The sequence below is a fragment of the Primulina eburnea genome, chromosome 2, assembly GCF_022965805.1.
Source record: "Primulina eburnea isolate SZY01 chromosome 2, ASM2296580v1, whole genome shotgun sequence".
NCBI lineage: Eukaryota > Viridiplantae > Streptophyta > Magnoliopsida > Lamiales > Gesneriaceae > Primulina > Primulina eburnea.
In genome coordinates this window covers 3,738,257-3,761,088 of record NC_133102.1, presented here as the reverse complement: position 1 = coordinate 3,761,088, position 22,832 = coordinate 3,738,257, and the positions used below count along the sequence as shown (strand labels likewise).

At 36.2% G+C, this 22,832-nt stretch overlaps 4 protein-coding genes across 7 annotated transcripts; 2 read left to right on the top strand and 2 right to left on the bottom strand.

The window, feature by feature from the left end:
• Positions 1–36: 36 nt before the first annotated feature.
• On the bottom strand, positions 37–1,578 carry LOC140820737 (uncharacterized). Of its 2 annotated transcripts, none has more exons than XM_073181082.1 (2): positions 1,321–1,578; positions 37–1,205 (listed from the first exon to the last, which is right to left on the bottom strand). In XM_073181082.1, the coding sequence occupies exon 2, from the start codon at positions 1,113–1,115 to the stop codon at positions 372–374; it is 744 nt and encodes a 247-aa protein (XP_073037183.1). In that variant the 5' UTR covers positions 1,116–1,205; positions 1,321–1,578; the 3' UTR covers positions 37–371. The 2 variants fall into 2 exon arrangements, with proteins under 2 accessions (XP_073037183.1, XP_073037174.1); XM_073181073.1 differs by having other exon boundaries at positions 37–1,143; positions 1,321–1,577.
• Positions 1,579–3,052: 1,474 nt separating this feature from the next.
• LOC140820731 (uncharacterized) lies at positions 3,053–5,922 on the top strand. The gene is made up of 3 exons (XM_073181057.1): positions 3,053–3,182; positions 4,386–4,747; positions 5,294–5,922. Exons 2-3 carry the CDS (start codon positions 4,388–4,390, stop codon positions 5,861–5,863), a joined length of 930 nt encoding a protein of 309 aa, XP_073037158.1. The 5' UTR covers positions 3,053–3,182; positions 4,386–4,387; the 3' UTR covers positions 5,864–5,922.
• Positions 5,923–6,950: 1,028 nt separating this feature from the next.
• LOC140820706 (protein RNA-directed DNA methylation 3-like) lies at positions 6,951–17,291 on the top strand. 2 transcript variants are annotated; one of them, XM_073181029.1, is made up of 19 exons: positions 6,951–7,311; positions 8,211–8,464; positions 8,574–8,729; positions 8,825–8,983; positions 9,120–9,203; positions 9,876–9,943; positions 10,008–10,373; positions 10,500–10,551; positions 10,645–10,803; positions 10,902–11,045; positions 11,147–11,249; positions 11,336–11,482; positions 11,551–11,605; positions 11,706–11,764; positions 11,876–11,942; positions 12,871–12,907; positions 13,003–13,054; positions 13,896–16,204; positions 17,042–17,291. In XM_073181029.1, exons 1-18 carry the CDS (start codon positions 7,107–7,109, stop codon positions 16,193–16,195), a joined length of 4,467 nt encoding a protein of 1,488 aa, XP_073037130.1. In that variant the 5' UTR covers positions 6,951–7,106; the 3' UTR covers positions 16,196–16,204; positions 17,042–17,291. The 2 variants fall into 2 exon arrangements, with proteins under 2 accessions (XP_073037130.1, XP_073037132.1); XM_073181031.1 differs by having other exon boundaries at positions 17,024–17,291.
• Positions 17,292–17,674: 383 nt separating this feature from the next.
• Positions 17,675–21,729, bottom strand: LOC140820714 (probable pectate lyase 18). Of its 2 annotated transcripts, none has more exons than XM_073181039.1 (5): positions 21,166–21,729; positions 19,189–19,903; positions 18,926–19,117; positions 18,449–18,654; positions 17,675–17,964 (listed from the first exon to the last, which is right to left on the bottom strand). In XM_073181039.1, the coding sequence occupies exons 1-5, from the start codon at positions 21,303–21,305 to the stop codon at positions 17,736–17,738; spliced, it is 1,482 nt and encodes a 493-aa protein (XP_073037140.1). In that variant the 5' UTR covers positions 21,306–21,729; the 3' UTR covers positions 17,675–17,735. The 2 variants fall into 2 exon arrangements, with proteins under 2 accessions (XP_073037140.1, XP_073037145.1); XM_073181044.1 differs by having other exon boundaries at positions 19,201–19,903; positions 21,166–21,728.
• Positions 21,730–22,832: the final 1,103 nt, after the last annotated feature.

Below are 22,832 nucleotides of genomic sequence, written 5' to 3'. Positions count from 1 at the left end.
TCGTGCCAGACAAATAGAAAAAGAATGGAACACGCGTAACACAACAAGACCATTACTTAGCATACGAATTACATCCGACAGCCCGTCGTTGATACCAGAACTGTAATATGTACACCTTTCATCCACATTAATAAGTACTGCTAAGAATTAATGCATATGCCATGCACGTAAACAGTAAACTTAACGTTTTTTATTCATTTACGGTCGATGCCACGGAACAACAAGAAATCTTCAAAAACATTTGTGATCACCAAACTTTTCATCCTTTCTTTCGTATGATACAGGTTCAAACATCAGCAACCCTGAAAATCCACTTACCGAAAGATGTTCTTTGAACTGTTTGATCCCTAGTTCTTCTCTTTATGATGCTCCTAATTGCTTGCCACCCCTCCAAGCCATTCTTCCAATTTAGCTTCTCTATCAGCTTTGAACTCATCATAGTTCTCGCATAATGAAAGTAAAGCTAGGTGGGACAAGCTTGTACTAAGTTGTGATTCTTCTTGAAGCTGTTTACCATCTTGATTCGACAATAAATCTTCACCCTCGGCCTCTGGCACAGTTAAATGGCCTTCTTTTGCGTTTGGGGATGTATCCTCGGATTTCATCGAATCCTTAGACTCAACTTGAGGCCACTTTAAGTTCGTGACCTTTTGTTTTGCAGACTTGAAAACACCAGACAAATAGCCTCCATTCTTTTCATCATCCGGATGAGGAAACATGGCATTACTTCCCAAGGTGGCTGGTGACCACGACCTAGTTCTTCCAATATAACCCGATCCAGAGTTAGAGAGTAATCCTTTTCTTGGTTGTTTATTTGCCATGATGGAAAGAGATTTTTTTATTTCCCCAATCATTTCTTCTGCAGCTGGGAAGCCACATTCTTTCATCGATCTCATCATGGCCATAGAGTCTTCTAAATCTTCTGTATGCAATACCGTCTCACGAGATTTTTCAACAACATTATTCTTGAGATTAACAAGGTTGGGCGCTGCATTTTGGATATGCTTCTGAACATAGAAAAGCCCAACGGAGGGCTCATTTGCCACGTACTTTATCATGTCTGTCAAGCCTTCTGTCACTTCCAAAAAACCATCGACAACAGAGAATTCTTGCATATTTGTGGAAGATATTGGATACCCATCACTGGATTAAAAAGATGGTGCAAAATTTTGTGCTTAAATCTCGAATACATGTTTTTAAATGATCTAGTCACATAAAAAGCCACAACAAATAAGAAACTGGGATTGCGGATCGAGAAATCCATACGAAAGTCTATCGAAACAGAAGAAATAACAAACGTTTGGAATCAATCAATCTTACTTGAACATAGATCATACATCCGACGGACGAGCTTCTTGTAATGGAATTTGAAAAACCTGCAAAAAATTATCACTAAATAACTAATTTCACCAAACAAATTTTGTTGGTGGCTTCCCCTGTATCTGGAGATTTAATACATGAAACTTTTGGAATATCTCTGTCATTTGCAATTTGACAAAGAAAATGCAAGACTCTAGCGCAAAGCAGCATACAATTTTTTGATGGGATGTTTGTGGAATAGATTTGATCAAAAATCATTTTAAAAAATTGACGTTCTTAAGGGTATTTGAATAAGAAGATTATTTTTTTAAAAAAATATATATGACAAAAATTATTTTACTAACTACTCCCGATTTCGATCCAAAATATCAATTCATCCTAAGGTTGTCGCAACAAACCGACGACTTATAAAAGAAAAAAACGTGTGTGAGACGGTCTTACAAAAAAAATCATATTACGAGAATGCATTACGAAATTTTGTGGAAAATGTGATATATACACGTTAAAACTCAAGTAAAATACGAAATTAATCAAAAAATAAGAAAATGCAAAATGAAATTATCAATGATAAAAAATAACAGTAATAAACTTTAGCTTAAAAAATAAAATAAACAAATCCATAAAACACTGCATTTGAAAAATTCGAAAAATGTCTAATACTATTCGAACTAAATAAATAAATTATCACCTTAAAATTTTAATCATAATGATAAATGATGTTTGGAAACGCAGATTTCAGATATATAAATTCACAAGTCAATTTATAAGAAATCACGAGAAGAAGAAGAAAAAAACCTTTGATAGTAACCATCACATAATTACAAAATACATATTTTCTTGAATAATAAATTTTCACCTCAAATAAAAAAGAAAATCACAATATATTTTTTTTCTACCCCAATTTTTTTTTTTTAAATGACTCATAATCATGATAATTTTTATTAAAAAAATCATACCTGCAAATCGAAAATTGTTACATGCCACGACGATATGAGAGTTCGATTGTAGTTGTTTGGGACGGATAAGCCCGTCATTTATTTCAAAAAAAAATTATTATTTTTTACTAATCTTTAAGCATATATTTTTTAAAATATGAGAGAATATATATAGACACACACACATACAGAGAATTTGTATGAGTGATTAAAGTAAACGAGTATTTTCTTAAAATTAAATTTAAAGATTGTGTGAGAAAATTGACATAAGACATAGAAGTGTTAGAGTTTATTCAACAAAATCATGTCTATACACAATTATAAACATAATAAACAATATACGGAACCGGATCGAACGTTACCTTTGGGCCTTTGGCTATCGAAAAATTTGTAAGTAGTTTGTTTTCTTTCGGTTAAAACCTTCTAAGCACTCCAACTCTCTTCGTAGATAATATATTTTGTTCTTATGAGTTGTGTGTTTAGAAACATCAGCCGTTAGTGTTTATATGCCTCTCATACCATCAATGAGTGATTGCGGGAGCTTGATTGTAAAAAAAAAAGAGGCACATACGTGTCTCAATTTTTTAAAGTTGAACAGATGCATGTACTATTTTTAAAAAAATGTAAGTTATGATCGTCGTCCTTTCTTATATATCTTTTTTTTTTTGATATGAGTCATTTTTTCAATATCTACTTTGGAAATCAGATTTTTTTTAATTAAAAAAAATTACGTTGAAAATTGTAAATTAAAAAAATACATATTTTTTTAAAAAGAAAAAAAATGTAATTTTTATTTTTCGAAAATCTGTGACCGAAGCCGAAACCAACTCACTTATCCTCGATCTTTCGTCTCGTGCACGCACAGTCATCATGCTCCCACAGTAGTAGGCCCCTGCCAGTTTCGCGGTGGAATTTCAATCAAAATCGGTAATTGTTCTTTATTCTTTGTTTTGTCATAGACCCGATCGTATTTTCTATATTAGTTTTCCAGGGTCTTTCTAATTTGTTTTGCAGTGGAACATATTTGGGGTTTTCTTTCTGTTTTTCATCAATTCTTGGCTTCAGTTGGAGGTGTTTTACTTATTTCATTTTCAGTGAGTCTATGCATGCTTGGAAAGTACTGATATGTGTTATTTAGAGCTAAAAAAGGGCATGGGACTTTTGTTAATGTTTGGTTGGTTAACTAAAAAAAAGATTTGGATTGGATTCTTGGCTACATTGATATTTGTAAAGATGCATACAAAAAATTTAAGCAGGTTATTTGAATGAGAGAGATGTCAAGATTAATGTTTATAAAAAAAAATCCAGTAACTATGGCTAACTGATTTAAGATCAGTGATAATTCATTTCAAACAGAAACAGTGGCGCTGAGAGAGATCTGTATGCCCATGGTTCCTAGATCCCCAGTTCGAATTTCACGCTCGAGGTGGTAGAGCCTTCAAGTTGTTCAATCTGAAGCCCAAGTTTTGTTCATAAGGCCACAAGGTTTGGTATCTACTCTTTGTGAATAATAATGTTATATTTGACTTCTGACAAGGACAGAGGAGGATGGTCGAATATTAACCTCTTAGTTGTCTCATGAAGATCAAAAGGGGAAGCCAAAAACCAGCCTTTAGCATTAGTGGGCCTATGGGTGCTTGAAAATATATCTGTTACAACATCTTCATTTTTGAACATATCCTATGATTTCTTGTGTATTCTTAGAAAGTTTGAGTTGAAGGCTCGAGTGTGTTTGTGATAGCAGTCGTCTGCACTGACAAATGGTGGCTGATGCTGAAACGAAAGTTTCAGTTTTCCTCACATACTTCTGGATTACATTTGATGTGAGGCTAATCTACTAGGTCTGCTGGTCGTAGATCTTTGATGAGAGAAGATGGCTGCTAGATTAGATTAATTTCCAAGTCACTGAGCTTTTTCCTCTTCGAGCTTCATGATTCCAGTTTTTGTCACCAACAAAATTTTGAATCTAAATAAACCTGGTCGTATCCAATTTTAGCAGAAACACTGTCCTATTTATTTGGATCCAAATAAGCAGATTTAAATTAGAACTGCTTGCTTCAATGCTAGAAAAATCTTTCAAGTTTATGTTCCTACTTCCTGTTATTATTGTTTTCTGTATTGGTATTTCAGAAATGAAGCCTGCACCAAGTAAACAAACTCAAGGGGATGGAACGAAATTGGAAGGATGCAGACGAATTTGGTCAGTAAAAGAAGAGGAAGTGTTGATATGTGCTCTAAAAGATATTATCACCAGAGGCTGGAAAAAAGAAAATGGCTTCAGAGGTGGCTATTTGCATGTGCTTGAAAGGGCAATGGTCAAAGCTTTTCCTGGTACTGACATCAGGGCCTTGCCTCACATAAATTCCAAGCTACATGTTTGGAAGAAAAATCATAAAATGTTGACAAGCATGCTGGCACAAAGGGGGATTGATTGGAATGGAGAAGAGTACACGATTGAGGCACAAGATGATGCATGGGATTTATATGTGAAGGTTTGTTTGAAATTGGTTTTGAACTCCCTTTTGAAAATTGTGACTGTGGTTTCTTTGATGTTTAGTAATCACAGGGCGATCATTATTATTTTTTCTTTAGATACAAAAAACTGTTGCTGAATCCATATAGCGTAGAGGAGATGAAGCATGTACCACCCATTGGTTAGGTTTCTTTAGTCATCATATGAAAAAAATCATTTAATCGACCATGTTACTTCCAGATGTACATAACTTTTAATTGTTTGAAAATTGGGGACAGTGGTTTATGCTTACGGTGATCATGGTTTTCTTTATTTTCTGTTGGCTCTTTCCCCTTCTTGGATGATTCAGTATGGGACATGCTTTATTCAGAATTTAATTGTTTTGGGGTGTACATACTTTCCTAGAATGATAATACTTTGGCTCATCTTTGAATTATTGGCTTTCATCTCTTTCTTGTTTCATCGAATCATTATTTTTCCGCTCGATACGGCCAGTTGGTTTTTCTTTGATGCTCGTAGAATGTGTTGTTCCATTGCTTATGTTTTTCATCAAACATCATTTCAGATAGACAGCGGTGCTCGTACAATGAGGTACAAGGTTTGGCCACATTACAATGACTGGTGTCAAATATATGGAAATGATCCCATCATAAGAGAAAATACCGAAAATTTTTCTGATACTGATAAAAAAATAGATACAACAGATTCAGGAAAAAATGAGAAAGAAATGGCACTAGAATTCGACTGTTGCATCAACGAGGGGCTCGATGATGAAAATGAGGTATCTGTGTGTCGTCTTCAAGAAAGTGAGACAGGAAAGAAGCAAATGCCAAGGAAAAGGAAGCTTTCAGATCATGGTTATGATGATCCATTCAGGGCCATTGTTGATCTCTCCGAATCTGTCGGCATCAGTTTTGGTGAAATTATCAAACGATTAGGGCATGAGTATGAGGTATCAAACGCTCGAAAACAAGTCTATGGTGAACTCGGTAAAATTCCAGGATTGTCCACGCGAGATAAGATAATCGTCGCGAGGCTTCTCGTGAACAAAACTCCGGACATGGACCTCTTTTTCAGCCTTCCTGATGATGCAAGAGTTGTGATGGTTAAAATGTTATTGGCTAATCGACTTTAGTTGATCTTTTGAATCAACTGATGATGCAATCCCAATCTATTTTGGTTTTGTGAATTAAATTTGGGATATGAAAACGAAGCCACGTTTAGTTGTGCAATCCATGCGCTTCGTTATGCTTTGTAGTTGCATGATATTCTACCGCATAAACAATCTAATAATTCTATTTTAATATAGGTTTTACACTAATATAGTATAAATTCTACACCTATCTCGAACTTATATTTGAGATGACCCAAATAAAAAATTCGTCTCATAAAATACAATCCGTGAAATCGTCTTATACAAGTTTTTGTCTTCAAAATTTTCTTAATTGACTACATATTCAATTCACATCTAAATAATTTATGATTAAAACTTATGGGAGACGGTCTTATGGGTCGTATTTTGTGAGATATATATTTTATTTTTGTCATCTATAAAAAAGTATTACTTGTGTGAGATGATCTCACATGTCATATTTTAAATAATAAAGAAAAAAATAATTTTATATTATAATTTTTTTATGAATCATAGCTTAATACCCCAATTTTTATTTTTTTATTGTATTTGTTTAATAATTAAATTACATTGTTTTTTGAATTACTTTTTATTATTATTAAATATTATATTCATTTGTATAAATAAATAATTAAAAATTAAAAAATTAATTATAAAATTCAAAATTTCATATTATATTAAAATAAAAAGTTAAATGAAAAAAAAAAATTGATATAGACGAAAATAAGAGAGAGTGATTTATATAAATGAGAAGAGAAAAGATGACAATGAAAGATATATCGAAAGAATAGCCTCTGAATGTGTTAAAAGTTTTAATCATTCATCTAAATATTTGGGTATTAAAAATAATTTTTGACAATTTATAGTTATATTTTAGATTTTAATATTTGTATGTTAATAAATTTTATAGAATTAATTTTTTTCAAAAGTTTAAATATATTTAGATTTTTTTAAAAATTAAAGATAATATTAAATATTTCTTGATTTTATAAAATTTTATGAAAGTTCCTAAATTTTAAACGTCATTAAATTTCCTAAATTAAATAAACCGTTGAATTTTTTTTACATGTGCGTGCGTTTGGCCTAGAAAATAACTCTACTCGTCACTTTGACAGACCCTCGTGAAGAGTACGATTCACTCTGCACGCCATTTGTTTCTTCAACAATTGTGCGAAATGCTGCTTCATGGCCTGTGTTAGTAGCGGAGAATCCCCCAAAAAATTGAAGAAATTTTGAGAAAATTGCAATGGTGTCAGCCAAAGGCAAGGAGAAAGTGAATGACAGTGGTGGGAAGGGGAGGAGGAAATGGAGCGCTGGAGCAGACGATGATAAAACTTCACGGAAAAGGAAGAACCGAAGCGGAGCGTTGCGGTTCTTTGATGATACGTCGTACGAGGTCGACAAGGATAGTGACGTCAGCGACGGCGACGACGATGACATGTTTGATTTTGGTAATTATTTGTTACAAAAAACTAAGATTTGTACAATCCTGTTTCATGTGGTGTTACGTCTGCGTTCTCATTTTTTTTGTGGGTTTTATTTTAGAATAAATGGTTGGTTTAGGGTTTTTCTGGGGGGTTTTTGTTTGTGTTGTTTCTGATTTTAGATTTTTTTGTGTGATTAATTGGATTTTTTTGGTTTGCAACATTGCGCTTGAGGGTTTGACAGTAGTCCTAATTTTATCCGTTATTTTTTCCTGTGTTTTTGAAATTGTTGTGGGGATTAAGATTTTTCATGAGTGAAGTGTGCTTTTTCATTTTTTCGGTGTTTCTCTCCTGTGAACTACCGCCTTCGTTTTGGGTACATGCTTATGTGCTCGAACGATATTTACTGTTTTTCTAGCGCCGTTGGTTTTTCTTTTTATGACAAATCAGGTTTTTGTTTGCATTTCTTCAAATGTCCATTCTTGAAGTTGTGAGGAAATTATTTTGTACCTTCATTTGTTTGACTATTTTTCCAAGAGATCTCTTTTTTCCGACTAGTTGTAGGTTTGTATCCATTTAACTTTTGGGAAGTACACTTGATTCTTTGATGGCTTAAAATTAATTGCTAGAGTCGTCCTCACCAATTTACCCAGCATGCTTGCATTTTGCTGCCTCAACTTTTGTCCTTTGAGTTTCTTTTCCAAAATATCGTGTCTGGATGTCCAAATCTATCAACCAAACCATCTTTTGTAAACTCACTCACACTCCTTGGGAAGCGAACGGCTGGGTCGGTTCTCTGTATGGGCTTAATACATAGACTGATGTGAATATCTGAAATAAAAAATTATTCAAATAGTTTTTTCTTCTTGTATCATCTATTGTTTTTCCCATTCAAATACTTAATGTTTTGTCTTAATTTGGAACAGATTTATTTGAAGAAGAATTTCCGCTGGAGCCTGATAACAGGATTGAATCCGGGAAAGCCGGCCTCTTTTCTTTCATTCCTAAAGAGGAGGTGATGAGCGAGGAAGAGTTTGAAAGAATGATGGAAGAGCGATATAAATCAGGAGCTGATTTTGTTACTCATTCAGAAGACACTTGTGATCGCAAGAGATTGTTTGAGGGAAACATGTATGTGCCATCTGCCAAGGATCCAACAATCTGGAAAGTCAAATGCATGGTAGATTTTGTAGACTCTTGGGACATGCTAATTCAGCATTTTGAAGATTGTTATGTGCCACTTTCTTTTTTTTTTCCCTTTAAATTAATCGCAAAGATATTTGTGATAGGTTGGCCGCGAGAGGTATTCTGCATTCTGTCTTATGCAGAAATATGTGGATTTAAAATGTTTGGGAACTAAGCTGCAGATAATTTCTGCATTTGCACCTGATCATGTAAAGGGCTTCATATTTATTGAAGCTGATAAACAATCTGATATCTACGAGGTGCTCTTCCTACTCTTTTTGCTCAAACTTCTTCTTGTTTGCTGCTCAGGGTGGGGATTGAATAAATGCTGATCAGTTTGTTTATGAAACTGTAGGCATGCAAAGGGCTTTGCACCGTATATTCAACTAAATCAGCACCTCTGCCAAACAATGAAATGTCTCAGCTGTTGTCTGTGAGGAGCAAGTCTTGTGGAATTTCCAAGGGTATGTGGGCCCGTGTAAAGAGTGGGAAATACAAAGGTGATCTTGCTATGGTAAGTAATTGTCCATGTACTGAAATGTTAAATGCTCTTAGTTCCTTATCTTGGTGTATGTCTTTTCGACATGCTATTGCAATCCTTTTTATCATCTGTCGGAAAATCTCTTGTAATGTTTCAATGACTAATCTAGGTCGTAGCTGTGAATGATTCTCGGAAAAAGGTGACTGCAAAGCTGATTCCAAGGATTGATTTGAAAGCAATGGCTGGAAAATTTGTAAGTTGATTTGTTCTACATATTGTTTTTAATGTTTACACGACTTCACACTTTTTATTTTATTTTTTGAAAGAAATGAACACATTTAAGATAATGAATTTTTCATGTTTTTCAACTTGAAATTTGTTAATTTTTAGAATTAGCTTACATTGAAACTAATTACCCTCTTTGACCGTTTCCAGGACATTTGTGAAGATTTAACTTATCCGAATTGTAGCCTTTTTTCCTTTTTAACCTTTCCTTCACGAGTTGGTTTTGATGGTTGGACTAAAGCTATATTTTGTGCTCCACTATTTTCTTTTATTTGGCTGAAATAAGTGAACTGGGAGCTATTATTTGATTTTGAATACCCCTACTTTGTTACATGATCTAACTAACTTGGTTATGCTATGTTAGATATGATATTGAACCTTCATTTCAACTGGCTGCACTCCATTACAATTTTGTGTGCTGATAATATATTGATCACTTTTTCTTTCTTTGGGTGGTGATGATGGTGGACTAGTAGTTGAATTCACTTATTGCCTAGTATTCATTTTCTTCAGTAAAAGTCATAGTAGACCAAAAGATTAAGTACTTGATCTTGCAACCACACAAAGTTCACTTATGAATCACATTTTTTATGATGCTAGTAAAGATTTTTTTCATAATATGCTGGGTATGCATGTGTAGGGTGGAGGCATTGCTGCTAAGAGGACTGCCGTCCCGGCACAAAGACTGATCAACTCTAGCGAACTTGAGTAATTTAGTGTTCAATATTTTATTTCACTGTGTTTATTGGTCTTTAACATGCCACTAATGCAGGGAGTTCCGCCCTCTTATCCAATATCGCCGGGACCGTGATACTAATGAGATGTTTGAGTTTCTTGATGGGATGATGCTGAAGGATGGTTATATATACAAAAAAATACCCATTGACTCATTAAACTATTGGGGTGTAGTTCCTACTAAAGACGAGCTCTTGAAATTTGAGAGTTCAAAGAAGGATGAATCTACTGATGTACAGTGGCTTTCTCAACTTTTTGGTGAAAAAAAGAAGCAGAAAGTTGAAGATGTAAAGCAGGACAAAGGGGGAGGGAAATCAAAGGGTGACAAAGGGGGAGGGAAATCAAAGGGTTCGTCTAGCTCTGATGTCGGAACGAGTTTTATGCATGATCTGGTTTTTTTTGGGTAGGTCTCTTGTTGTTATCATGTTTTGGGACTTCTTTATATATATATATATATATATATATATATATATATATATTTTTTTTTTTTAAAATCATTTTTACGATACGATCCTGACCTGTGTGCCAGGCGGAGGGATTTTGGTGTTGTCATTGGCTCAGAGAAGGGTGATAGTGTCAAGGTCTAAACATTTTACACTTCATAAAACTGTAGCTGATTGAACAGTTCATATATGTCGATATACTCTGGTTTTATGCCTTTTCTTTTATTTCAGGTCATTAAAGAAGGCTCAGAAGGACCAACTGTGGTCACTGTTAAAGAAAGTGATCTGAAAAGTGCATCGTTTGATAAAAAATTATTCTCTGTGTTAGACCACCACTCAAAAACCGTATCAATTAACGATTGTGTTAGGGTTTTAGAAGGTCCATTAAAGGTACGGCATTAAAATTCTAACTAGAATTCAATGTTTTGTGTTTGCTTTGAGTTTTGAAAGGCTAATATGCATAAGTGCTTGTTAAATTGGCATTGCAGGATAAACAAGGGATTGTTAAAAAGATATACAAAGGGATATTGTTTTTGTGTGATGAAAGTGAACAGGAGAATGATGGTTATATCTGCATTAAAGGGCAGCTATGTGAGAAAGTCAATTCTTCCGGTATTTCATCAAATGCAAAGGTTTGTCTGTATTGAATTGTCAAAACCAGGAATTTTAACTGCTTTTCTTGTTTTGACAGAATACTGTTCTCACTTGCAGTCAAAATTTAACTTGGTTTCAGGGTAGTGAACCTGGGTCGTCAAGCTTTATGGATTTACCATCATCACCAAAATCTCCTTTATCTCCTAGCAAATCTTGGCAAGAGAAGGATGATAAATCCAACTGTATGTTTTAGATTTCAAAATCTCATGTTGGATTCATTTGAAGCTACTGCTTCTTTTAAGCTGTAAAATTTATTTTTTCAATGCAGTTAAACGCGAGGACAATGGAATGTTCTCTGTTGGCCAATCATTAAGAATCCGTGTTGGCCCTTTGAAGGGTTATCTTTGTCGAGTATTGGCTATTCGTCGTTTTGGTGTCACCGTGAAGCTGGACTCACAAAAAAAAATTTTAACGGGTACGATGAAATGATATTGATCCTTTTGTCTTTCTGTTTATTAAAGCACACCTCTTGTAATGTTGCAGTGAAATGTGAGCATTTATCTGAGGTTCGCGGAAGAAATCCAGCCATCTCCCAGGGGTATGGCAACATTTTGCTACTGAATTGAAAATAATTGACGGGATCCTCAATTTTGGTTTAGTTTTCCATAGTCTTTGAAGAACTTTTTTGTGCTCTACAGGGAGGACTCAGGGGCTGTGAAACCTTTTGATTTCCTTCAAACACTAGATGGTGCAAGTGGTAATGGGCATTTTATGGTTTCAATCACTTTATTTAATCTGCATTCATGTCCAATAACAATCATTTTTCATATACTTGTTTCATGGACAAAAACATGTACGCTGTTTGAAGACTGGATGGATGGGGCAACATTATCAACAGAAGGTAACAATTGGAATGCTGGTGGATCAACTGAAAGGTTGAACTCTTTTGAACTTCAAATTTCTGGAATCTTCTTATCGTCATGGTGTTGAAAATGTGCACCTTTCTCTTTCTCAAAAATGTTTTTTTGGATAAATGGTCTTAGTTTTAGAATTGAGTCTAGAAGCAAAGAGTGGTCCTTTCTTAAATCATCGAAACTGCAGATTGATCAATTGTGGATAGTTGCTTTTGTTGACATAAATCAAATCGAGTGCCCTAAAACTCGAGCTAGGCGGCCGCCCGACCGCACTGAAAAGGTATTAAGTGGTCCTAGGTGGGCCTAAGCGTTTAGAGTTATTTTGGGAATTTTTTTTTGGGCTTTTAATTTTTGAAAGTCCAATTAAACCAGGACATGATATAAGAAAGAATTATAGGTTTCTACTTTTAGTTTTTTGGGATTGAACGATTTGTTGACTTGTGCATGTTCTAAGGCATCACTCTCATCTCCTTTGTCTGCTTACTTCTGCATGTATAAGAAAATCGAACCAGCCCTTACGGGTAATTTTTTTCTTTGTTTTGATTTTTCTTGCATTTCCTATTATCCATACCGTCTCAAGCAGAAGAAACAAGAGGAATGAATCATGTGTCAATTGGATTTTAACAAAGTTTGGGCTGAAATCTATTCTAAGAACTATTATAAGTCTCTTGATACCGTGGAATCTGCCTAATGACGCCTAGTCCCCCGCCTAAGCGGTCTAGGCTCTAGGCGCTGGTCTTGCGTCCAACTAGCGCCTAACGTATTTTAGAACCTTGATTAAATATTCTGAGAAATTCCCCATTTAACTAATGAAATGGAAGATGTAATGCCTATATGGAATCACTGCTAAAGTTGGAAATGATCGAGAGAAAAACGGGCTCCACGTTTGCATTATTTGTTATTGTTGGTTCCCTTGCTGACATTCGATATGGTGTGCTTACATTTGCAGGTCTTCTTGGTCGTCTTTGCCAACATCAGACTTGTCGGTTAGTTTGATTTTAGGGTTTCGTGTATTGTTATGACAGTGCATCTGTTTGTTATCATACATGAGTAATGATGATGAACTAATAAGTATTTGCAGCTTACAAATCAACCTGGTGCCGTTGTTCCTGTGGCTGGTGATGCCATGAAAGGTATTTTTGGTGCATCTTCATATCCTAAAAATCAGATCAGTTTAAATTGCTAACTAGAGGTAGTTTATGCAAGAACACTCCGTCTTTTCCTTTTGCAGAAAAAGTTTACGTAGAAGATATACCAGTTTATTTGCGTGTTCTTTTGGTAATCCCATGCCACCCATGCGGCTCTGGATCTTTTATAGCCATTTCCTTTTTCAAAAGGATAATCCAATTCTAATTTTATAAAAACTAGCGTCTTGCACATGCAGTGCGTGACATATATGCTCAATTGTCAATTGATTTTGAAAAAGAAAAAAATTACCCCAAAGCAGTTAAATAACCATGAAGGTGGGAGTCATTTTCCAGTTTTAAAGCTGGGTAAAACTTGTGAAAATAAAATGAGAATAAGTAGAATTACTAAATTGCACATTTCATCAAAATTTTTCTTTATTGACTTGGGGTTAAGTTTGGAAGTTTACATAGATGTACCAAAGATAGTTACCAGACCACCCTCTTACTTTATTAAATAACTATAGATGACAAAAGTTGCGTTAAAAAATAATACCAAATTCAACAAAAGATAATCTGGAATAACTTTATCCGTCAGCTTAGATTGCCAAGACTGGTGGCTACTTGGCACTTTTAGTCTTGAGAAGCTGCACTGGATAGTTAATTTCAGTCTTCATTTATTTGGTTGAACTTTCTTTGAGTATCTGTTTTTACTTTCCTTCTTGAAGATTTGGTTTTAACTGAGGGTAATCTGGATACAATCCTGGTGGAAAATGCATACATGCATCTTGTAAGAGCTTCTTATAATAATTTCTTTTGACTCACTTCTCTTGCACTAAATGTCGTGCAGAAGATTCTGGTTGGCAGATCAAAGCGACTTCAAATCAAAATTCATCATGGGGTGCAGTCTCTGTTGGTGAGAAAACAGTTCCTGATGCTAGGCCGGTTGATGGTTGGGGAACCAGTAGTGGATGGAAGCAAGCTAGTTCATCTACTGCTGTTGGCGTTGGTACTCCGGCTAGCTGGGGCAAATCTGTTGAACCACATCATGATAACTCTCACGATGCAGAGAAAAATGAATCTTGGGGCAAAGCTGCTGAGAAGTGGAGCACTGCTGGTGATAACTGTGGAAGTAAGGTAGCTTGGGGTGCTTCTGATGTTTCATCAGATAGACAGAGTGGGGGATGGGGTGATGCAAGTCGAGAACTTAATAAACCAGAAGCAAGTTCTTGGAAGGAAGATAAATTTGCATTGACGGACTCTGCTGTCGTGGATGAATGTAAATGGGGAAGCCAGGGTGATACTAAAAAAAATGGTGTGGAAAGTTGGGGGAAGAGTGGGTCTACTCGGGGTGAAGGCAGAGAGTCTGAACCTGAAGGTCCTTCTAAGAAAAATCAGGAGCTATCTCAGTGGAATTTGTCAGAAAAAAGGAACAATGGGTCTGCTTCTACTGAAAACCAGTGTGATACCAAAAAAGATGGTGTGGGAGGCTGGGGAAAGAGTGGGTCTACTTGGGGTAAAGGCAGAGAGTCTGAATTGGAAGGTCCTTCTACGAAATGCCAGGAGCAATCTCAGTGGATTTTGTCAGAAAAATGGAACGACAAGTCTGATTCTACCGGAAACAATGCGGACGTTGGCAGTTCTTCTAGGGAATGGGTTAATTTGGGTAGTGCTAACATAAGTGACAGTCAAACTAAAAACTGGGATACTAAAATGGTGTGTGGAATTGCTACTGAAAAAGGGCAAGCTCACGGTTGGAGTAAACCCAAGTCTGTTGGTGTTGATGTTGGACCGTCGTGGAAGCAGGATAGTAAACAATCGTGGGGCAAGAAGGATGACTGTTGGGGTAAATCAAACGAGGGCAAGGACAAGGAATCAGGGTGGAAACAAGGATCAGATGGTAATAAAGATGCTGGTGGAGGAAATGAATGGGATAGCACAAAACGTAATGAGGATGATAAGCCCAGTGGCTGGAACTTGCCAAATGTTTCCAACAATTCTGTCACGTCTGATTGGGGAAAAGCATCGTCTGGAAATGTTGATAGTTGGAACAAAGAAAAGAAACCAAATGGAAATAATAAGTCTTCGTGGGCCACTGGAAACACTTCCTTCAATGGTCAGTCATCTGATTGGAGTTCGGTTTCTCAAGACAAAGCAAAAGATGGGCAAGTTAGTTCATGGAAGAGTGAAAATAATGTTGATGGAGGTTCATCTACTGGATGGGGACAAAGTAATTGGCTGAAAGGCGAAACACATGATACTGGTGGTAACCTGGGCTCTTCTTGGAGTGGCAAAAGCAAGTGGAACTCTGGAAATGGTACTGATAGGAGCAATAATCTAGATGACACAGGCGACAGGGGAAGAGGTGGAAATTGGAGAGGTCGCGGTGGAAGAGGTGATCGTGGTGGTTTCCGGGGTAGAGGTGGATCAGGTCGTGGTGATTTTGGAGGTAGTGATACGGATCGTGGTGGGTTTGAAAGCAGATGGGGTTCTGACAGGGGAGGCATTGGAGGTAGAGGGAGATCTGACAGAGATGGAGGATTTCGTGGTCGTGGTGGTTTTAGAGGCAGTGGTCGGGGTGATTGGAAAAACTCTGGAGGTGATTTGCGTGAGGAAAAGCCCTACGGCTGGAATAAAGGTTCAAACAATGATTCCAAGGGATGGAAAAGTAGCAGCAGCCAAGGCAGTTGGAACTGGGGAGATAAGGAAAACAATCAGGGAACAAATCAGAATCCATCAACCGAGTGGAATAAACCATCTGGCAACGCTGAAATGGATACTTGGCAATCGAAGGAATCTAAAAAAGGTGAAGGACAATCTGACTCATGGGGCAAAGCTGTATCAACTTCTTGGGAAACTGCCTCACAAAATGAGTATTCAAGATGGAGCAAAACAGAACCTAGTAATGAAAATAAAACCAAAGAATCTACCAAGGACAAAGAACCATCAGATTCATGGGGTAAAGCGGTAGCTGGCTCCAGGGAAACTGCCCCAGAGAATGCTAGCTCATTCGGAAACTGGAATCGTCCAGAAGCTAGTGATGGAGGGCAGACAAAAGAATCTGCTAAGGACATTGGGCCATCTGATTCTTGGGGCAAAGCTGCAGCTAGCTCTTGGGGCGATGGAAGTAGCAAAGGAGGGTGGTTATAACGCCTCGAGGTAACTATACAGATCCCATATGTCTCGTCTTTTGTACTTTTCAAGGACTTGGGCTATAATGTGTCATCCTATGCACATTTGAATATCATGACCAATGTGGTTCCGTTCATCCGTTGTGATCATAAACAAATACATCCATTGTGATCATAATCATATTTGGCACGGTGGTATACGTCTGTGTGAGAAAGCAACATACATAACATGCTGGCATGTCAAGAGATGTTCATTTAGTCCAACTGCAATTAGCGCACCTTAGTACACTTTGTGTCTTTCAACTTTTACATCCTTCGAGAGGCAGTTTCTTTATATTATGGATTACTAAACAACTCTAATCCTCCTGCTCTCAAACATTTTTCTCACCTTAGCAGGCAGGCAACTTAAGAAGCAGACTCAAAACGGATTTGAGTTTATTCGAGGGAAATAATCAACAGTGTTTGAATTGTTAATGACATTGAATTTTCCAAAACTAGCTCTCACCTCCAAGATTGCATGATATGTTGAACTTATGCAGTATCATTCTCACCCTCGATGACACAATGTTGTGGGGCTTCTGAAGACAACTGTATAGGATAAGTTAGATGAGCACACGGAGTTTAAGGTATAAATACAGAAACACCCAGTTTGAAAAATTACGAACTCCTGATCCTTTGAAATTTTAAGTATGCCCTTGCTATACTATAGCCTGAAGATACGAGCTTGTGAGTATGAGGATATATAAAGGACTTGTCTGCTGTTTCAACTCTACCAATGTTTTTCTGTCTCTGTAATATGTTCTTACCTATATCTAGATCTGTAGTCTATATCTCCAATCTTCCAAAGCATTCTATTTTGCTGCAGGTGTAAAACATGGCCGAGCTCTGGAAATTGTGGATGTATTGCATCCACCGTTAGCAAGCTACAACCTTATGTTTACCTTACGAACTGTTTATTTTGTTATCTTGAAAATTTGACAGGCTCATAATTTTCATGCATGTTGAATTTTTTTATGAACTCGAAATACTTGACCATCATCATAACAATGTTCTGGTAGATAATCCATTTGTGCATTTGGACTTTTTTCCTGGTTTCTACATAATGCTATTCTGCACAGTCTTTCAACTGATTACTGTGCTAATGTGCTCCTTATCGTAATATCCGTGTTCTATGCTTTAATTATTGTTCTGGTAAATGAATCTTAGAATTTATTGGTTGCCTTTAATACACCGTCTTTAGAATTTTAGAGTTTAGACAATGGATTGGACTTCAACTTGTTGGACAACTTTTGTTGACATTTCCGAAGTATTTTGCATTGGTGCTCAATTTAATGTCTGATGAGTTGTCGAATGAAAATTTTTAGGGAACACAAATGAAACACATCGTAACATGATCTGCATACAACTTTCGAAACGCATGTAAACGACTTTGTTTATGAGTTACGATTGCAACTCAATTTGAATAAAATATTAGTGGGCCTATGCCATAGATCAAATCTTGAAAAAAAATTTTTCCTTCCTTGTCTATTTTAAAATCTTGTCGATTTTTTCTTAAATATCTATAATAATAACAAGAAGATAGAGTAATGAGGGTGAGTGGCACTGCACATAGTAATCAAAATAATTAGAAGTGACAAAAACGTCGTGGTGGTTGGAGAAGAATGTGTTGGTGTTGTGCCGCTCCCGAATATCATTCCCCACAAGTCGCCATCTCCGGCGGACCCATTATCGCTACCTCCTACACCGGTTGTGGCCCCTCCGCCGTATGACATGCTAATGCCGTTGTCCCTGCGTTATTATGATAATGATGTAAAATGTCAGTTTCTTGGTTCTAAATGTGAATGATGCGAATTAAAGGGTAAACCCTACCTCACATGTTGAACCACTAGAAAACATTTTCTATCGCTTTCAAAACGTCGATGCACGCGACAAATGGGTAGACCTATGCTAGAAAGGAACATGTTTGGATTAACATTTGAAAGTTTTGGAAATTGTTTGTTTTTGTCCTCCAACCTTCTTCAAATAGGAAGTTTAAGTCCAATGGGCCCAACAGGTTAGGGTCATCGTTTGGTGGGCCCATATAACGAATTTACAAGTAAAGGGACCACACCCACCAAAAAAATGCCTTATTTTAGTGGTGAAAGTGGTGTTCGTTTTCTTTTTGAATTGCATCACTTTGAATCTTGAATATTTCTACAATTTAAAATATTATTTTGTCCCCGTGTGTGTGTTTGGGCACAGACTGGAGTTAAAATAATTTATATGTATGTACCTGGGGCCGCCAAGAACACCGGCCCTCATAGTGAGTTGGTTGACGAAGTAGGCAGACCGAGGCTCGACGCTAGATGCCTTGGCATACTGGACGCTCCGGCTGCCACCGGACGGCACAAAATATGCCCCATTCACCAATACGTCCCCTTCTGTTCTCCAATTCCATTCACTCCATACATTCTCGTCCGTATCCACGCGTTTCGTCACCTACACGGTGAAACTTGCAATGATTGATTATACAGGACCATTATTCGGTCTAATTTGTTAATGCTAAGCAAAAATGACAAAAAATTGTGTGAGACGGTCTCACGGGTCATATTTTGTGGGACATATCTATTATTTGGGTCATCCATGAAAAAAATATTACTTTTTAAGGTAAGAGTATTACTTTTATTGTAAAGATCGATATGGTTGACCAGTCTCATAGATAAATATTCATGTGACCGTGTCACAAGAAACTTGTTCAAGCAAAATTTACCTCCTTAGCATTAGGGTCGACCGGGGCAGTGTACCTATTGCCTTGACTATTGATGGTAGGATTAGCACTCCCACCAATTGCATACATTTCCCATTGTGTAAAATCATTGTTCACAACGTGTATGTACCCTCGCCTACACCTTGGCATCCTTTGCACCAGCCCCTCTCCGAAATGATTAAACGCGATCGTTACCTATTACCATGTCGAGGCGGATCAGAATACCAACTTAATTCACTCAAAATACACAAAACTATAAGATTAACCATTCGTCGTGCCTGCATTCCAGAGTCCGGCAAGTACCTATCGTCGTGTCCTAACAACATGACCTCGTCGTGGTGTGAGAAGTAGTTGTTAGAAATGGTGATGGCCGTGGACGCCATGATAGCGTCTATCAGTCCATCGGTGCAATGGGACAGGGCACAGTGGTCTATCCATATGTTTCTTGATGAGAATATCGATATCCCGTCTCCATCGGATCGACCACGGTGACCTACATGCGTGGGACTGGACCGTATGTTGGTGTTTCCAGAGGGTTGGCAGTTGTAGACGTGTATGTTATGGATGATCACGTTACTTATGTTTTGCAACGTGATGCATCCGTTCCCGGTTATGCGGATGTCCGCCCCACGACCATCGATGGTTTTGTAGCTATTGACAATGAGTTCGTGCTTGAGCTTGATGAGCATGCTGGATTGAAAGATGATCCACAGGGGCTCATCTTGGATGACAGCGTGACGGAGGGTTCCAGGGACAGGGTTCACTGTGTCATGGTCAGAGGAATCGCTTACGAGATAATAGCGGCCGCCTTTTCCTCCTCGTGCCGCTTGGCCAAAGCCGATGACGCAATCCGCTAAGTGTTGCCGGTTGGCTTCCCAATCGGGGTCGCAGAGCCAACAGTCATCGATGGGGTTTCCAGTCAGACATTGGGGTTGGTCTGTTAGTAGCATTTGCCTTCTTGATATTGAGTCGTTGAGTTTCCTGTACAAATATCACAAGAATCGAGCCTGTGATTCAAGGACACCAAAATTTTATACACAATTTTTTAAAATATACTAGTTATTCTGCACACGCGCGATGCATATGTGTATAATCTTTTTATCATTATCGATGGACTAAAGTTAAATTTGACAAATTATGGAGGGACTAAATTGATATTTGAATGATTGAAATAAAAAAAATAAAAATAAAAGTGTGTTGAAATTAAAAAAAAACAAAAAATAAAAGTGTAATCTTAGTATCATAAGGGTAAAATTGGAAAAAAAAGTTAGTGTCCTCTCTAGATAGTTATTATCATGTCTTCACAGTTAATAATATAGTATAAATATATATATTTTTTTTTTATCCAGGTGCATTATTACATCAGTCTCATGGATAAATTCTTACATCCACGTACACCTCGTGTGTGACTTTGGAGTCAATCAAATGGCAAAAATGTAGACTCGAAAGAAACTTCAGAAAATTCAAAAAAAGGAGGAAAACTGAATTATATATATAGATTAAATGAAATGCAACTCTCCGATTTAATCCCTCTACAATATTTTCTGAATGGATGAATTGGGAAATTAATTAGAGGCATCAGAAAATGGACCCTACGTGGTATTTTTCATATATTTTTCTACAAGAAGTGGATAAAATGACAATGGAAACAGAATAATGCAAAAAAGGAAAAACATAGAAATGGAATCAGGTGTATTTTACACATTTAAAAAAACAAAAAAACAAATGCTTTTGCGATCTAAATGTCAAATTTGTCAGGCCACTGCTGGTTCCTATTCCATTTCTTGAAATGCCATTGAGTACCAAGAAATCAAGAAACAACGTTCAAAACTCGGTGTAAACTAATAAAAGAACACATGGTAGGGGAAGTTTTCGACAAAAGAATAGCTATGCAACATGAGATGTCTCCGCCACCACCAAGAAAAGAAAGAAAAAAAGAACCACACAACTCATCAAAAAAGAAAAAAAGAAAAAGGGATGTCCCAATTTCCATATCATAAACTTCCCAAATAACCAAAACAAGATAAGACATGTAAGCAAGCGTTGTCTTGAAACTTGTAACACTACACACTCTTCTTGAGATAATCCCAACTTCTCTGCCAAAGAGAGAGATACCCATACAATAAAATCCCCAAAAAATGGTCAGAAAAACAAGACAGAATCATGATCACTCTTGTTGCAAAATGCAAGATTACAACACCCCCAATGTGTGTATAACATGTAGGGTCAGAATTTTTTTTTACCTCTGTACTTGTTGAACCACGGCCTCAGGGTTTGGGTGTTGATGTGGGATTGTGAGATTCAAGAAATCAGAAGCTGCAGTAGAAGAAGAAGAAATGCAAATGAAGAGGCAGACCAAAAGAATGCTAATTTGGGGAAGCATTCTTTGAAGAAAGAAGGACAATAGGGGGGAAGAAGAGTATATGATGATGTGCTATTGTTAAAATTGTTATTATCTGTTTCTGTAAAGGATACACTAAAGAAAGGAAGAGATTTCTTTCTTGACTATTGAATAGGGGATTTGGGATACCTAACCATTACAAGAAATTGTCTGTTATATAGAATAATCTTTGTGTTAATCTGGGATCGAGTTAAGTAAAATGGGATTGTGTTTTTGGTCTTATTTTTCTCACAAGTTTTTTGGGTTTTTTGCCAGATGAAAAAAAGGGGAGGGACTCTGTTCGGATTTGGAGGGGTGGCTGCTATTGGGACTTGGGAGCGGTGTGTGTGTGTTTTGTGGGTTTTTGGTGTGAATATGTTCTGTTTCTGGCTGCCCTTTTTGTAACAGATTCCTATCTTGCTAACCAAAGATAAATTCTTGTGTATTTCTGCAACTTTATATATCACCTCGTTTCCAAACTTTATATATACTAGTACACCGATGCACACGTTATATACTCATACAATATTTTTTATAATTCATTTGATTTATATTTAAATGATGATCAAAATATAATTATCAGAAATAGTTATAGACTACATTATAATTTATAATTTTGATATATGAATTTTAAAAAATAAATAGAAAAAGGAAGGGAAAGACTGTAATTGAACGCATACGTGGTTTTTTATTCCATAAAAAAAAAATTTAAAAAACAAACAAACATCATGCAGATAACCATAGCTTTCAAAAGGTAGACTAGAATGTTGACATGTTTGCCCAAGCTCTTAAGTCATTGAGAAAAATAAAATTAAAAAAATATTTTTTTTAGACCACATAAATAATATTTATTTTAAATTTATTTATATAAATCGGACAAATAACTCATATTACATTAAAATTTGTCTAAAAATTATATTTAAAAATATGAATTGTTAATATCAGATTCCAAGCTTGCATCGTCACAAGTATGTCAACACAGCGTATTAATGTTGGGATCCCATTCAGACTTTTTGAATCAACGATCAATGCATGAAAGTGAGTGTGATCTTAATATCAATAATGATTCATATTATAGACAACTTACCTCTCAATTATAACGTACAGTAGTGAACGACGTACACACGATATATGTACATAAGATACATGTATAAAATAATGATTATTATATATATGAATCATTATAATAATCATTAATAAATCGAGTTGATTCGTAAAATTTTATTATAATTTTTAATTATTATTTAGATAACGATAATACAGTTATATTAAATATGTAATTTATTATAATATGTGAATTCCTAAAGCATATTAAATATTATAGTTATGATAATATTATATATTACTTATTTAAATAGATTTATTTTCGTAAAATCGGATCACTATGGGTCTTAACCTATGTGTCTATATATATATATATATATATAGGACATGTACACCGAGCACACTTATGTGAATATCGTGTTGGACTTATATAGGCTTATTGAGCTTGTTCTTTGAATGAGAAATTGGACAAAGCCTAGTAGATGG